We start from the raw sequence: 13903 nt of genomic DNA, 5'->3' as shown, positions 1-13903 counted from the left end.
GTTTGCTTTCCTTGCTTCCCCCAAACTTACTATCCATTAAAGTGAAGAACAGTGGCTCTTCCACCTTGTTGTCCAATTGAACAAGCCAAGAGAAGTTTCTGGAAGGCCACAGCAAGGGTGTAACTAACCCCATCAGCAAACTAGGCACCAATAATCCCACCCTGATAGTCAGCAATGAGAGGCCTTGACAGCAGACAGGGATGCAAGTGAGAACTACACTCAGTGGGCTCCGACAAGAGAGCGAAGATGGCACCAGCACCACCTGGGGCAGGAGAACAATTTTGTGAAGAGCAACCAACTCTGGGAGCTCACTGAAGATGCTTGTAACCAGCTTTAAACATGGCAGATTGTAACTTGGTTCTCAGGCAGATAGTTAGAGCCTCAGTTAATTATTGCATGTGTGCGCGAGTGCGTATGTATAAAGCTACATGTTCACAGGATTCCAACGTATCCCTTTTTTCTGCCAAAAAAGTATAAAGCACCTGGGTTAAACCTTCTTGAAGAGTTACAGGTAAAAGTGTTCAGTAGGAGTGGGAGCAACAAACCCAAAGTCTGGTCTCCTTCAGCTTGGTGTGCTGAGGACAACCGCTATCAACCCACCATCAAGGCAAATGTGTGGCTATTGCAGTCACAGGGGGTCATGGCAACTGTTCCCAGATTGGCTCCACAAGTAATATCACTTAAACTCAACTGGACTGGGCCTCCCTACCACAGTTGGCAATAATAAAAGCCAGGAAGGTTCATTCCCAGCAATACTCAAAGGACAACTTTTTTTTCCTGAGAGGCCTGAGAACAAAATGAATCTTCCTCTTGCTACCAAAGGTAAAACCGTTGTATTGTATGCATGCCTTTCTATATCTCTGGTTGGGTCTCAACTCTCAGGATCACACCAGGAAAGATTCAAGGCATGGAGGTACAGTCTACAGATGAGATTTACTGGAATGATGCATGCTGACAGATTTCAAAGTCACAGAAGGAGTTAAGAAGCTGGCATCACTTGGAGTAAACCACAAAGGCCAAAAGGTAAATGGAATTGTAGTTTATTCCGTTTCTCATGTGCCTTCTTGTGATATATAATTGATTCAGAACTGGAAGACAGGAAAACATCTGTTCATCGAGAGTCAAATCCCAACTGAAGATACAAATATGGGCAACCAAGTTGCAATGATTTACCATGTGAAATAGTTCTTAGGTGACAGTCTTAAAGTTAGCAATTATTAATTAGTTTGAGTTCCGAAATGGGAAGGCTGTTACTAAACAAGAAATTAGCAATGAACAATTGCAACACTAAATTAACAATTAGTTCCGTAATCTATCTATATACTATTAAAACTCAGATCTTGTAGCGTTGTTTGTATATATATTCCACTGATGTCGGCTGAAGGCAATTCCGGCAAAACGGTGAACCGTAGCGCCACGATGTTTGAACCGCATTAATCAGAATGCGGTTCGCTGCTGGAAAATGATATTTTTATTTAATTCGGACGCATATTTTTTAAGTTACAGAGGTCTAAAGGTGCTGCCCCCCCTGATTTATCGAAGTTTTGACAGAAGGGGGGCGCTGCGGTCCGGCAGTGCTCAGTACGCATGCGCGGAATCTCCTCACTCAGTACTCAACACGCATGCGCGGAATCTCCTCACTCGCACCAAAACAATGGACGCCGTTAGCGGCGCAAGCACGCGATCACCGGATAAACTCTACTCTCTCCGCTTGCTTCTCTCCTCTCTCCCACACCCGGGAGAACATCTCCCCGCTATCCCCCCCCCTCCCCCCTCACTCTCTCCCCCTCCACAAATACCGCAACATCTGTCATCAACAAACGGGTAAGAGTGGGGCTGGGGGAGGAGAGAATGGGGGGAGTGGGGACGGGCCCAACGGGCCCGCTTTGAACGGGCACACTTGTTCTAGTATACTATTAAAACTATTATATATATGTTTCATGTTTTTAGTTTGTACCTATCAGTGATTTCGGCAAAACGGTAATCCGTCGCGCCACGGTTTTTGTACCGACTGAATCGCCAATCTCCCGGAAAACCGGCCGTGATATTTTCATTTAATTTGGTCGTATATATTTTAAATTATAGAGGTTTTAAAGTTTAGACATCTCATTTTTAAACTGATTTATTGGTCTTCAGCTTGTGATGTCACAATGCCCCTGTGAGATGAGCTCGAGCTGACCCCCCTCCCCCCCCCCCCCGCGGTATTCAGCGTGTGACGTCACAATGGACAAGCAGCTGCTATTGGGTGTTTACTCTTTACAGAGGTTTTAAATTTACATTTTTTTATTTCTGGCCTTTTTTTTCAAGGTCTTCAGCTTGTGTGACATTGTTGCGAAGAGCACTTACATATCGGGAAGAGCACTTACATATCGCCGTGAGAAGCACTTAGTCACCGGGAATGTTGCAAGAAAAGCACTAATTGTTTTAAAGTAGCGTTTATTGTTATTGCGAGTCACTTAACATACACAGAACAGCATGGGGCCCCTATGCTCGTGGGCCACCGAGGAAGGTCTTTCGAAAAAAGCATTTAGAGTGTGTCTGGGGGAGAGAGAGAATGGGGGGGTCTGAGAATGGGGACTGGGAGAGGGACAACAGGGGTCGTTGCAGAGGGGGCTTGATGGTGGGGGAAAGAGGGGTACTGGGAAAAGGGGAGGACCCCCTTCCCCACTCAACCCCTTCCTCCCCCCTCCTTCCAACCTCCATCCCCAATCCCCCCCCCTCCCCCTCCCCCTCCCCTCCCCCCTCCCCCCCCCCCCTCCCCTCCCCTCCCCCTCCCCCTCCCCCTCCCCCCCTCCCCCCTCCCCCCCTCCCCCCCTCCCCCCCTCCCCCTTTACTGGGAAAAGGGGAGGTCCCCCTCCCTCCCCCTACCCCCCCTCCCTCCCCCTACCCTCCCTCCCCCCCTACCCCCCCCCCTACCCCCCTCCCTCCCCCTCTCCCTCCCCCCCCTCCCTCCCCCCCCCTCCCCCCCCACCCCCCCTCCCCCCCCTCCCCCCCCTCCCCCCCCCTCCCTCCCCCTCTACCCCCCCCCCTCCCCCTCCCCCCCTCCCCCCCTCCCCCCCTCCCTCCCCCTACCCCCTCCCTCCCCCTACCCCCCTCCCTCCCCCTCCCCCCCCCTCCCTCCCCCTCCCCCCCCTCCCTCCCCCTCTACCCCCCCTCCCTCCCCTCCCTCCCCCTACCCCCCCTCCCTCCCCCTACCCCCCCCTCCCTACCCCTCCCTCCCCTACCCCCCCTCCCCCTACCCCCCCTCCCTCCCCTCCCTCCCCCTACCCCCCCCCTCCCTCCCCCTACCCCCCTCCCTCCCCCTACCCCCCTACCCCCCTCCCCCCCTCCCTCCCCCTACCCCCCTACCCCCCTCCCCCCCTCCCTCCCCCTACCCCCCTACCCCCCTCCCCCCCTCCCTCCCCCTCCCCCTCCCCCCCCCTCCCCCCCTCCCCCCCTCCCTCCCCCTACCCCCTCCCTCCCCCTACCCCCTCCCTCCCCCTCCCCCTCCCCCTACCCCCCCTCCCTCCCCTCCCTCCCCCTACCCCCCTCCCTCCCCCTACCCCCCCCCTCCCTCCCCTCCCTCCCTCCCCTACCCCCCTCCCCCTACCCCCCCTCCCTCCCCTCCCTCCCCCTACCCCCCCTCCCTCCCCCTACCCCCCTCCCTCCCCCTACCCCCCTACCCCCCTCCCCCCCCTCCCTCCCCCTACCCCCCTACCCCCCTCCCCCCCTCCCTCCCCCTACCCCCCTACCCCCCTCCCCCCCTCCCTCCCCCTACCCCCCCACCCCCCTCCCCCTACCCCCCTCCCCCCCCTACCCCTTTATCTGCAGCCAGTGGTGGCAGCGTTACATATAATTTACAAAAGGGAAAAAGATGAGAGGGAACCAACAGCACAGATGTGATGCACCAAAGGTATCCCCCAGTGTTGCACATTTTCATGTGAAATTATAAGTTCTGGACCCTGTAGTTTTAAAAATGGTTGCATACTACTGCTCAGTGATGCTTCACCTACAAGTTCAGGACTAAAGGCGTAGAAAGTACTTTACACACAAAAGATCCGGGACATAGTCGTAGGGTTTTGAGCAAGATGACTTCTTCAGTTTATACAATTTTGTATTGAATAGATCCCAGGCTGGACAAATGCAAAGACAATGAATGCACATGAATCCACCTATGAAGTTGGAGATATCTTCTGTGAAAGTCCTTACATCTGGAAGTCAATAGACAATAGACACTGGGTGCAGGAGTAGGCCATTCGGCCCTTCGAGCCAGCACCGCCATTCAATGTGATCATGGCTGATCATTCACAATCAGTACCCCGTTCCTGCCCTCTCCCCATACCCCTGACTCTGCTATCATTAAGAGCTCTATCTAACTCTCTCTTGAAAGCATCCAGAGAATCGGCCTCCACTGCCTTCTGAGGCAGAGAATGCCACAGATTTACAACTCTCTCATTTTTGAAAATAAAAAGTAAACATCTGCATTCAAAGAGATGTTTTTTAATTCTATTTTGATGCATATGTAGATAGAACATAATAATATTAAAATGAACTGTTACTTTGGTCTCAAAAATAATTTAATAGGGCTACCACTGTTGGCAATAATAAAAGCCTGGAAGGTGGCATTGCGGTCGGGCTACTGCCTCACAGCACCAGAGACCTGGGTTTGATCCTGACTGCAGGTGCTTGTCTGTTTGTCTGTATGGTGATCCTGACTGTAAGGTGCTTGTCTTTATGGAGTTTATATGTTCTCCCCATGACCTGCGCGGGTTTTCTCCAAGATCTTCGATGACATACAGATTTGTAGGTTAATTGGCTTGGTGTGAATGTAAATTTGTTATCCTTAGACAATGAGCATAGTTCTGGATCTCTGTCTGGGAAAACAGCTTCAGCTTCTCAGTATTCACTTAGTCAAACACTCCAATTCATTGTCTGTACCCCAGAGCACTAGAGGAAGTATATGCTTATTTTACAGTATCTCCCACAGCACGAGAAAAATGCCAATATTTTCGATAGAAAATAATTAAAATAAACTAGGATCAGGAAATACAAGGCTTGTTTCCAAAACAAGCAGACTGTTCAGATCAACTAAATCAATTTCCTTTTCAAGGTTGTCCCACCAGAGGCAAATCTAAATGTCCTCACCTTCATGTCCCAGGAATGTTTTCAGTCACTTTTATTATCTCATGGTTAGATGCACGTCAAAGACTAATAACAATATAAATTCTTGACTCCCTCCCCAAGGCTTCACTGTTGTGATGATATTTCCAGACAGCTGGCCCTCACACATTGCTAGGATTACTGCAGTTGGCTTGCATGCATTGGGTTTGGGCAATGGCAGATTGCAAATGGCTGGTGACAGATGGAAAGGAATCTGCCCTCAACACCTTCATTCCTGAAATTAAGATGTAATTCAACGGAAGCGGACAGAAGGGCATATTTGAGAGCCAGACGGACTAACACACTATTACCATACAAACTCCAAATAAAAATGTACTAAATGTAATTTGCAAGCAGGTTTAGATTAATGTCCCTTACCTTCAGACACATATTTTAATGACATCCATATTTTAATTGATTAATCATAGGATACGAGTTCTCCACAGAGATGTGAAGCTTATCAAATTAAAATTAAGTAATTACAGAAAGAAAGAGACAAAGATGCAACAAATGACCAAGATAAGGGGATTAATCAGAGCAAACCTTCACTGTAGCTCCAGGGAAGAAAAGCCAGTTGCCCGTGTCGACTGGATCCAGGTTATCTTCCAGGAGTGACTGCTTGTGGGCAGCATTGATGATCAGGATGTTATCCAGGGCCCAGCAGGCCTCATATACGTGACTTGCATGGAGATAATCCTGTGCCCATTTAAATCTGATATTTTCTCCTTTGGCATCTTGAGGAAGGTAGACAATGTGGATAATGGTGTCAGTGTTGGACGGAGCCCTGTAAAGATTAAACGCATAGATCATTTCTCTGTTTACATTTTCTTCCTATATTTTACGTTGCAGCTATCCTGTCATTGCATATCAGCCCAGAATTTCCTCAGAACAGCACAATGGCTATGCTACCTGGTAAGGAGTTTCTCAAAAGCCTGCTCAGAGTTGATCAGCAAAGTACCGCACAGCTCTGATGACTTTGAAAATCATCAGTCCCATGCTGGGAAACCACTGAACTTGCTATCGAGGGAGTGCAACCGAAGTTCACCAGACTCTCTCAGTATGATATTCCCATTCTCTCCCCATTCCCCTTCATGTCTTTTTGTGTGTTTGAGATCTACCAGGCTTCTTCTATTGCTTTCTAACAAGGAAAATTCCACAGATTACCACCATCTGTGTGAAGAAATTACTCCTCCTCTCATTTCTCAATGTTCTACATCATAACCCAAGATCATAACCCAAGCTCTCGCTTGTCGTCTCTGCCAGGGGAATCTTCCTCTCCACGTCCACTCATTCTTCTAAACTCTAGTGACTGGAGGCCCAGTTGATTCAATTTTTCATCATAGACAAGTCATACTGTCTTAGGAAACAGTGTAGTGAACTTCTGTTGCACTGCCGCACGAGCAAGTAAATTTTTAAGTAGACAAAAACTGCACAAAATACTCTTGCCTCACCAAGGCCTGAAGTGATTGTACCTAGACACATTTGTCCTTATATTCAACATCTCATGTGCTTAAGGCCAATGTACCATTCGCCTTTATAATTATTTAACTGCACCTGTAAGCTTGCTTTCCTGAACTTCAAGTTGAGATTACCAATTTAAAGCAATGGGAATTTGACCTTCTGCCAGATTGATTGATACTGGATTACAAGGATGGACTCATTGTTCAGGTTCTGCCACAGTAATCCAGATATGCAATGGAGTGACAGACACAGTCTGCAGATGCTGGGGAAATAACTGCCTGGGAACAGCTGAATGTCCCTTTAGGACCAGCAGCCAGAGCCAAAACCAGCTGGATTCACCCCATGGCTTAAAGGTTGCAGAAGAACTAGGCAATGAAAACAAAATGAAACAAAAAAAATTCTAGTAGTGGATCATTTCATAGGGTTCAGCAAAATATCATCAATGTAGGCTGACCCATGGGAGAGTGTATTTGTGGATACTAATGGCCTTATAATTCTTTGTGTTAAGTTGCACCTGCCAGCACTTGAGCAAGGTGACCCCACACCCAGGGGGAGCAAGAGAAAATACGCAAGTTCATCTCACAGATTTTTCAGCAGCTGCTTCAATGGCAACACTGAAGTACGGGTGCAGGCCACCTGTGTATGCATTGTGATGGAAGATCCTAAATACTAAACAAATTGAGGAGAAATGACCCAGAAAGTTAAGCCAGAAAGTGCCAATGTACATTCCAAAGTGGCAACGAATTCAGCCTGGCGATTGTGCTGTTAATAAAAAAGGTTCAATTGAGTAAATATTAAGTCATCACATGAGAGGAAGGAAAACATGTAAAGCAATTTCATTAAAAAAGGTTATCTAAATTAAGAATCATTTCTGCTTATAACAGGTTTCCCCAAATTGGATCATATCAGAAGGAGATCCTTCGCAATCACCATCAATCCTTTCCTGCTGATTGAAGAGTCTGTTATTCTTTCTAACCATTAGCTGTCTTTTGTACAAACCTGATCCTTTCCAAAACAATCCAATCGGCCGAAGAGTTCTTGGAGTAGAGGACAGCAATACTGGGATCGGTGTAACTGTAGCGACATGTACCAGAGCCTGCAAGCCAGATCAAAGGGAAGAGAAAATAGCATTAGGAAAAGATCACTTGTCGGCATCAGCAGGCACAGCAGTGACCTTCTGCTGCCCCTCTGTTAATCTTTAGGCGTTTGCGCTTCTGATTTATGATGAAATTATTGACTGATTTGTGGTTAAATGTAAATACTGAATCATTCATGACATATGAGATATATTGATGATAAATCACAATCCTAGAAAATCATCTGTCACATTCTCCAGAGGCATGGCTGAATAAATCTGAAGATGTATTAGGAGCTGGTAATGCAAGTAGGTTCTCCTGCTACGATTGCCATTTTAAGAACTCAGATACATATGTCACTTTGATACTTCTTTGAAGAGTAATAAGCACAGGAGTCGGGATAGAAAATTGATTTTCATTTCACAAAAACCATAAACATGTTTCACCTGCTGTCTCTAATTTAAAACCTGGTTCACACCATCAAACACATTTTGTTATGTTGTTCTCCACAGATGCACAAATATGTTGTACTACGAATAATAGCAGCTTTCAAACACAAATTAACCCAAAGTATTGACTGAAGAATTGAAAGGTGTCTTTGCACTTGCTTTGTTCACTGCTTTGCTCTACTGTTCAATGGAGAGCTAACAAAAATTCTGCAGATCATGACCTAAAAGCTACCTTCTAATCTGCTCATTACAAAAGATTGAGTCCAATGCTACAATCCATTTCCTGTAAATCTTTGCTGTTCCAAATTTATTTATTTATTTTTTTCCTTGAGATCCTTACATGCATTTAAGTGAACATCAACTGGAAATGTTAATTCCATTTCTCTTTCCACTGGTGCTGCCTGAGCTGCTGGGTATTTCCCACATTGTTCCTCCAAGGCTCGTATATCCTTTTATAAATAAAAGAAAATAAACTGTGTACAGGACTCCAGGTGTGGCCTCAGCGTGTACAACTTTAACAATACATTTTGATTTCTAAACTTCCATTGGTAAGCCAGCTGGAAAATTCTGGAATTGTCAAACCAGAATGGACCAAAGACACAAACCAATATTCAGGCTGTTATACTTCTCTGTAGTTCGGTCTTGATCCCTCAAAATCACTTTTTTGGGTATTTTTATTATCCATGTCAGCTGTATTTCTTCAAACTCAAGCCCAGAACTGTGTAGTTAAAATGGACTGCAGATGCTGGAATCTGCTACAATCCTTACTGATTGGGAACTGAGGTGTATTGAGACCTGACATCCATGGCAAAGGTGAGTCAGTTGGGACCATAGAACTGGAAATTAACAAAATTGTGGAGGTGTTATGGTATTACGCTGAAGCGGGAAATAATTTAATTGTTCCGTTGTTGGTTCATATGACGACTAAACTCTCTTGACTCTTGTCTCGACAATATGTGATTGGTACTTGTTCTTAAAGTTCATCAGACTCTGATATCAAAAATGCACACTGGCAAAGGAAATTTTGTTTGGTGCTTTCATGGAGCCGGAATTATTGCTCCCTGCTACATATATATTGACTGAGTGTAATCTATATACTAAAACTTGTTTGTTTGTTTGTTCCTGAACTACAGCCAAAACGGTACACAATAGCGCGGCAATTTTAGGCCCACCTTACTCACCGAAGTTTCATTGAAATCGGTGTTATATTTTTAGTTATTCACATTTTAAAGTTTAAATCTATCTCCTAGGGAAGGAGGGAGGGGGTGGAGGGAGGGGAGGGAGGTTTAGGCGGTTGAGGGGGAGGAGGGAGGGGAAGGGATGGAGGGGGGTTGGGGGAGGGGATGGGGGGAAGGAGGGGGAGGGGAGGAGGAGGGGGAGGGGAGAGGGAGGGAATGAGAAGGGGAGGGGGGAGGAGAAGGGAGGGGGAGGGGGAGGGAGGAGAGGGTGCTGCACCAATGCAGGAGGGGTTTGGGCCCAACAGGTCCACTTGGTCTAGTTCCTATTAATATTAGATGATGGAGGCCTGAAGCTATAATTGAACACAAATTCATCACCATTTTTTGACAGGACCTGATTTTTGCATGAATTAACCAATTTTACATTGTAGACAAGTGGTGGTCAGAACTTTTTACTTTACAAAGAAACTCCTTTGATAAATCAGCTTTGCGTTTCCCCAAATGAAAGATCAAACATTTTGGCAGTGTTGTGATTTTCTATAAATATTTCTCAAAGCATAAAGCAAAGTTGAAAATCCAATGACAATATTGAAAAAAAACAAGCACTTTCTGAGTGGCATTTTGTAACAATTATTCTCAGTGCTATCAGCAGATTGTCGAGCAATTTGCTCAATTTCTGCTTTCTCAGCTACTTGAACATGGGCCCATTGCTGCAATTCACAAGTACCTGGTATTTGAAGCAATGATGTACGTTTACAGGAACAACATGTTATGATCAGGGCTGAAATTCAAATGGAACAGTGCTCCGTTTACACAGTTGCATAAAACACACCAACTCGATGAGGATTTGATTAAACAAGGGAACAAGTAACAATCATATTCATGATTTTTGGATTTCAGGACCTATGAGAAATGTCAGTATTAAATCCCCAAAGAATTGGTACTTATATCTCCTCAACCACTCCCACATAGATTTTGGTAGCGGGTTGAAGGTGAAGCAAATCACTTGACAACACTCTGGACCAAAAGTACAATAAATAACAGAACAAACATTGGTCATTGTCAAGATGATAGTGCTGAGTAATAAATTGTGAAATTGTAAATCAAAGAAAAATATGAGTTAACAGTTTGCCAGAGACAGGATTAAAATATATTTGGTGATTTGTTCGAGAGCTGGAGCCACACACTTGACAGAAATATAAATGTAAGCTTTTCCCATGATTTGGCATGTCTTAGGGATCGCCAATCACTTTCCCTCACTGAAGGAAGCAAACACTAAATAAAATGGGCAAGAGTTGAAATCTGTATTTAAGAAAATGGTAATCAAAAGGTTAACTATATTATTAAATTGATTCTGTATATTGAATTTCATTAACCTTTTACAAGAGGAGCCACAAGGAACATTTCAAATAATTGTATGTAAAATTATAGCTCGTTCGAAATTGGAAACATCGAAGGGAAAAGGTCCAAATTCCATAGAATTTGTAAACAGACTTTTGGTTATTTTATTGTTTGTTCTTCAGAAGAAGTAAACATAATTATAGGTAATTTAATTTAATTATTATCACTATTATTACAGGAAAAATTACTATTTGGAATGTTACATTTGAACATGGTGTCTAGTAACATGAAAGAATTAAGAGTCCCTTCCCATTATGATAATTGATGATGCCCCTAAAATTTACCAACAGCTTCCAGCTTTGGGAAAAGGCAGAAATCTAATGAGACAACATTTCCACAATGTTCAACTGAAGGTCTGCCTGGCAGGGCCAGTGAACTCCTGCTCATTCTCTCTGGACCCAATGACTTGACCTGCTGCTCTACCCTGGGTGGGATCAGGCATCAATTCCACAGGCTCCTTCTCTCTTCCAGCCACTACTAGCAGGCTGCAGCTGCAGAGTTTGCTCCCTCAGCCAGAAATGTATCATTCTAAGGAGACCCATAAGAACAAACAGTGGGAAAATGTAAATTGGGAATGGGCATGAAGAGGAAATAATTATAATTGGGTTTTTTGTTTTTTAAATTTGAAATGCCAGCTTTCTTTTTTCTCCTCATGTGTTGAAGTTGGATCCCAACCCCTTCACCCTTGAAGAGAGGTGGAATTTTGTGCCCAACATGCCAGGCAGTTTATGTTGCTCCTGTCAATGGGGTAAAGGTGGAGAAATTATAATAATAATAATAATAATACATTTTATTTATATAGCGCTTTTCATATACTCAAAGACGCTTTACAGAGATTTTGAGAACATAGGGAAATTAATAAATAGATAAATAAGTAAATAAATAAATGAACAGAGAAAGGAGACAGTAGGTGAGGTGACCTTCAGTGGTTGAAGGCAGTACTGAACAGGTGAGACTTCAGCGATGTTTTGAATGTGGTGAGTGTGGGGGAGTCTCTAACGGTTTGGGGTAGTGAGTTCCATAGGGTGGGAGCAGCGATGGAGAAAGCCCTATTATGCAGATAATCCCTCTATCCTCAAGTGTAATCCTTTCATCATAGATTGATCATGAATGCCATCAGGTTTCTGTTCCCTTTCCACCAGATTTGTGGTTATTGATTTTCTGGAATGTGGATTTTGCTCCAGTACATTTAATCAGAAATCCTTATACATTGACAGAATGTTTTAACTCGAGGTGGCTGACCTTGTCTGATGGACACAAGGACTTAGCTCCTGAAAACCAGGCAAATGTGAAAATGAGTGGATCTGTTTTTACTGGAGTTACAGGAATGTCAATAATGACACAACACTAACAAAATCTAGAAAAAGAGGGGGTTGTGCTTTATATCCAATCATCCCTCTACCTCTTGCCTTGACTGAAATTTAAAAAGTGACATGTAAAGTAATGTGGAGGAAAAGTTTTTTAAATTCCTGATACAACAGGTCCATCACAGATAACATTTCTACCATCGCACTTGCTACTAATAATCACAGAAAAATAATAAGCCACAAAAATCTTATGATCGTTGTAAACGGATTAAAAATGTTGTCATCTACATTAAATTAAAACAAGTCATTTATCAACTGAGAAAAAGCTCATTTGACCATTTTTTAAACCTAGGGGTATTTTCACAAATACCTAGTTGTAAGTTAAGTCATGCAATAGCTTAATTGAAAGACATTTCTCCTTGAGTATTACTTATATAAATTTTAATTTATGAGCAACGTTGGAAGAATATATAGCTAGACATTCATTTTAATTAAAATGAAAGTTTTTGAGCTTAGGGCTCTTACTTCCTCCTGCAGATTTCAAAATACTTTCATGTGTCAGTTTCAATGTCAATTGGGCTTTTATAAGAAGCATCTTCTATCACTCACCAATGGAGAACTGCAGAACAGACGCTGTAGTTGTATTCAGCATAACAGTGGTCTAGAAAAAGAAACAAGAGTTACCAAAGGTTATTTCCTGACCTTAACTGCAAAAAATAACTGAATTCAAATGGTCTTCGGCTGCTAACTACGAAATTCACTGACTACACTAAGTCTGTCAGGGAAGGAATCTGTCTGTTGGTGGTGTGAACAGACAGACTAATTGAGAAACTTCTTTGTATGAATTAAAATTTAAACTCAGACTGCCAGAACACACCCAAGGCTGAAAATGAAATGTAATTAGTGTTGAGAGCAACGCGTGAACAGGATTCAGATCCTCTGCTTTACAATGTCATTCAGGATCTACTTTCAGACCCAATCTGAAATTATCATCTTTAACTTAAACATATAGTTCTCATAAAGCTTCGAAATCTGGAACTACTCTTGTGTGTGTGTGTATATATATACATAAATACATACACATATACACCGATCAGCCAAAATATTATGACCTGATGAGCCAAAACATTATGACCACCTGCCGAATATGCTGTTGGTCCTCCGTTTGCAGCCCCATACGCAGCAGGGTGCGATGCACTGTGTATTGTGACACATTCCTCCCGTGACCACCATTAAAATTTTCTGTGATTTGTGCCACAGTAGACCTTCTGTCGGTTCGGACCAGACGGGATAGCCTTCGTTGCCCTCGCACATCGATGAGCCTTGGGCACCCAACACCTTGTTGCCGGTTCATGGTTTGTCCCTCCTCGGACCACTGTCGGTAGGTACTCACCACTGCTGACTGGGAGCACCCCACAAGCCTTACTGTTTCAGAGATGCTCTGACCCAATCGTCTGGCCATAACAATTTGGACCTTGTCAAAATCGCTCCTGCCCATTTCTCCTGCATTCAAGAGAGAGCTGGATAGAGCTCTTAAGGATAGCGGAGTCAGGGGGTATGGGGAGAAGGCAGGAACGGGGTAGTGATTGAGAATGATCAGCCATGATCACATTGAATGGTGGTGCTGGCTCGAAGGGCCGAATGGCCTCCTCCTGCACCTATTGTCTATTGTCTATTGCATCCAACACATCAATTTCAAGAACTGACTGTGTAAGAAAATAACTGCAGATGCAGGTACAAATCGCAGGTATTTATTCACAAAATGCTGGAGTAACTCAGCAGGTCAGGCAGCATCTCAGGAGAGAAGGAATGTGTGAAGTTTCAGGTCGAGACCCTTCCTTGCTGCCTAATATATCCCATCCCTTGACAGGTGCCATTGTAACAAGATAATC

The 13903-nt window shown here is 44.3% G+C and overlaps 1 protein-coding gene across 3 annotated transcripts in view; it reads right to left on the bottom strand.

Moving 5' to 3' along the window:
- Positions 1-13903, bottom strand: part of reln (reelin) — a 247689-nt gene that overhangs the window by 147423 nt on the left and 86363 nt on the right. For all 3 annotated transcript variants that reach the window (XM_078419695.1, XM_078419696.1, XM_078419694.1), the window contains 3 exons: positions 12621-12672; positions 7600-7696; positions 5683-5923 (listed from right to left, as the gene is read on the bottom strand). In XM_078419695.1, the coding sequence (XP_078275821.1) occupies positions 5683-5923; positions 7600-7696; positions 12621-12672 (390 nt within the window). The remainder of the gene's footprint in view (positions 1-5682; positions 5924-7599; positions 7697-12620; positions 12673-13903) is intronic.

This window comes from Rhinoraja longicauda, chromosome 23, assembly GCF_053455715.1.
Source record: "Rhinoraja longicauda isolate Sanriku21f chromosome 23, sRhiLon1.1, whole genome shotgun sequence".
Classification (NCBI taxonomy): domain Eukaryota; kingdom Metazoa; phylum Chordata; class Chondrichthyes; order Rajiformes; family Arhynchobatidae; genus Rhinoraja; species Rhinoraja longicauda.
Note: the sequence above shows the minus strand (reverse complement) of the source record. Positions and strands in the feature narration are given on the sequence as shown.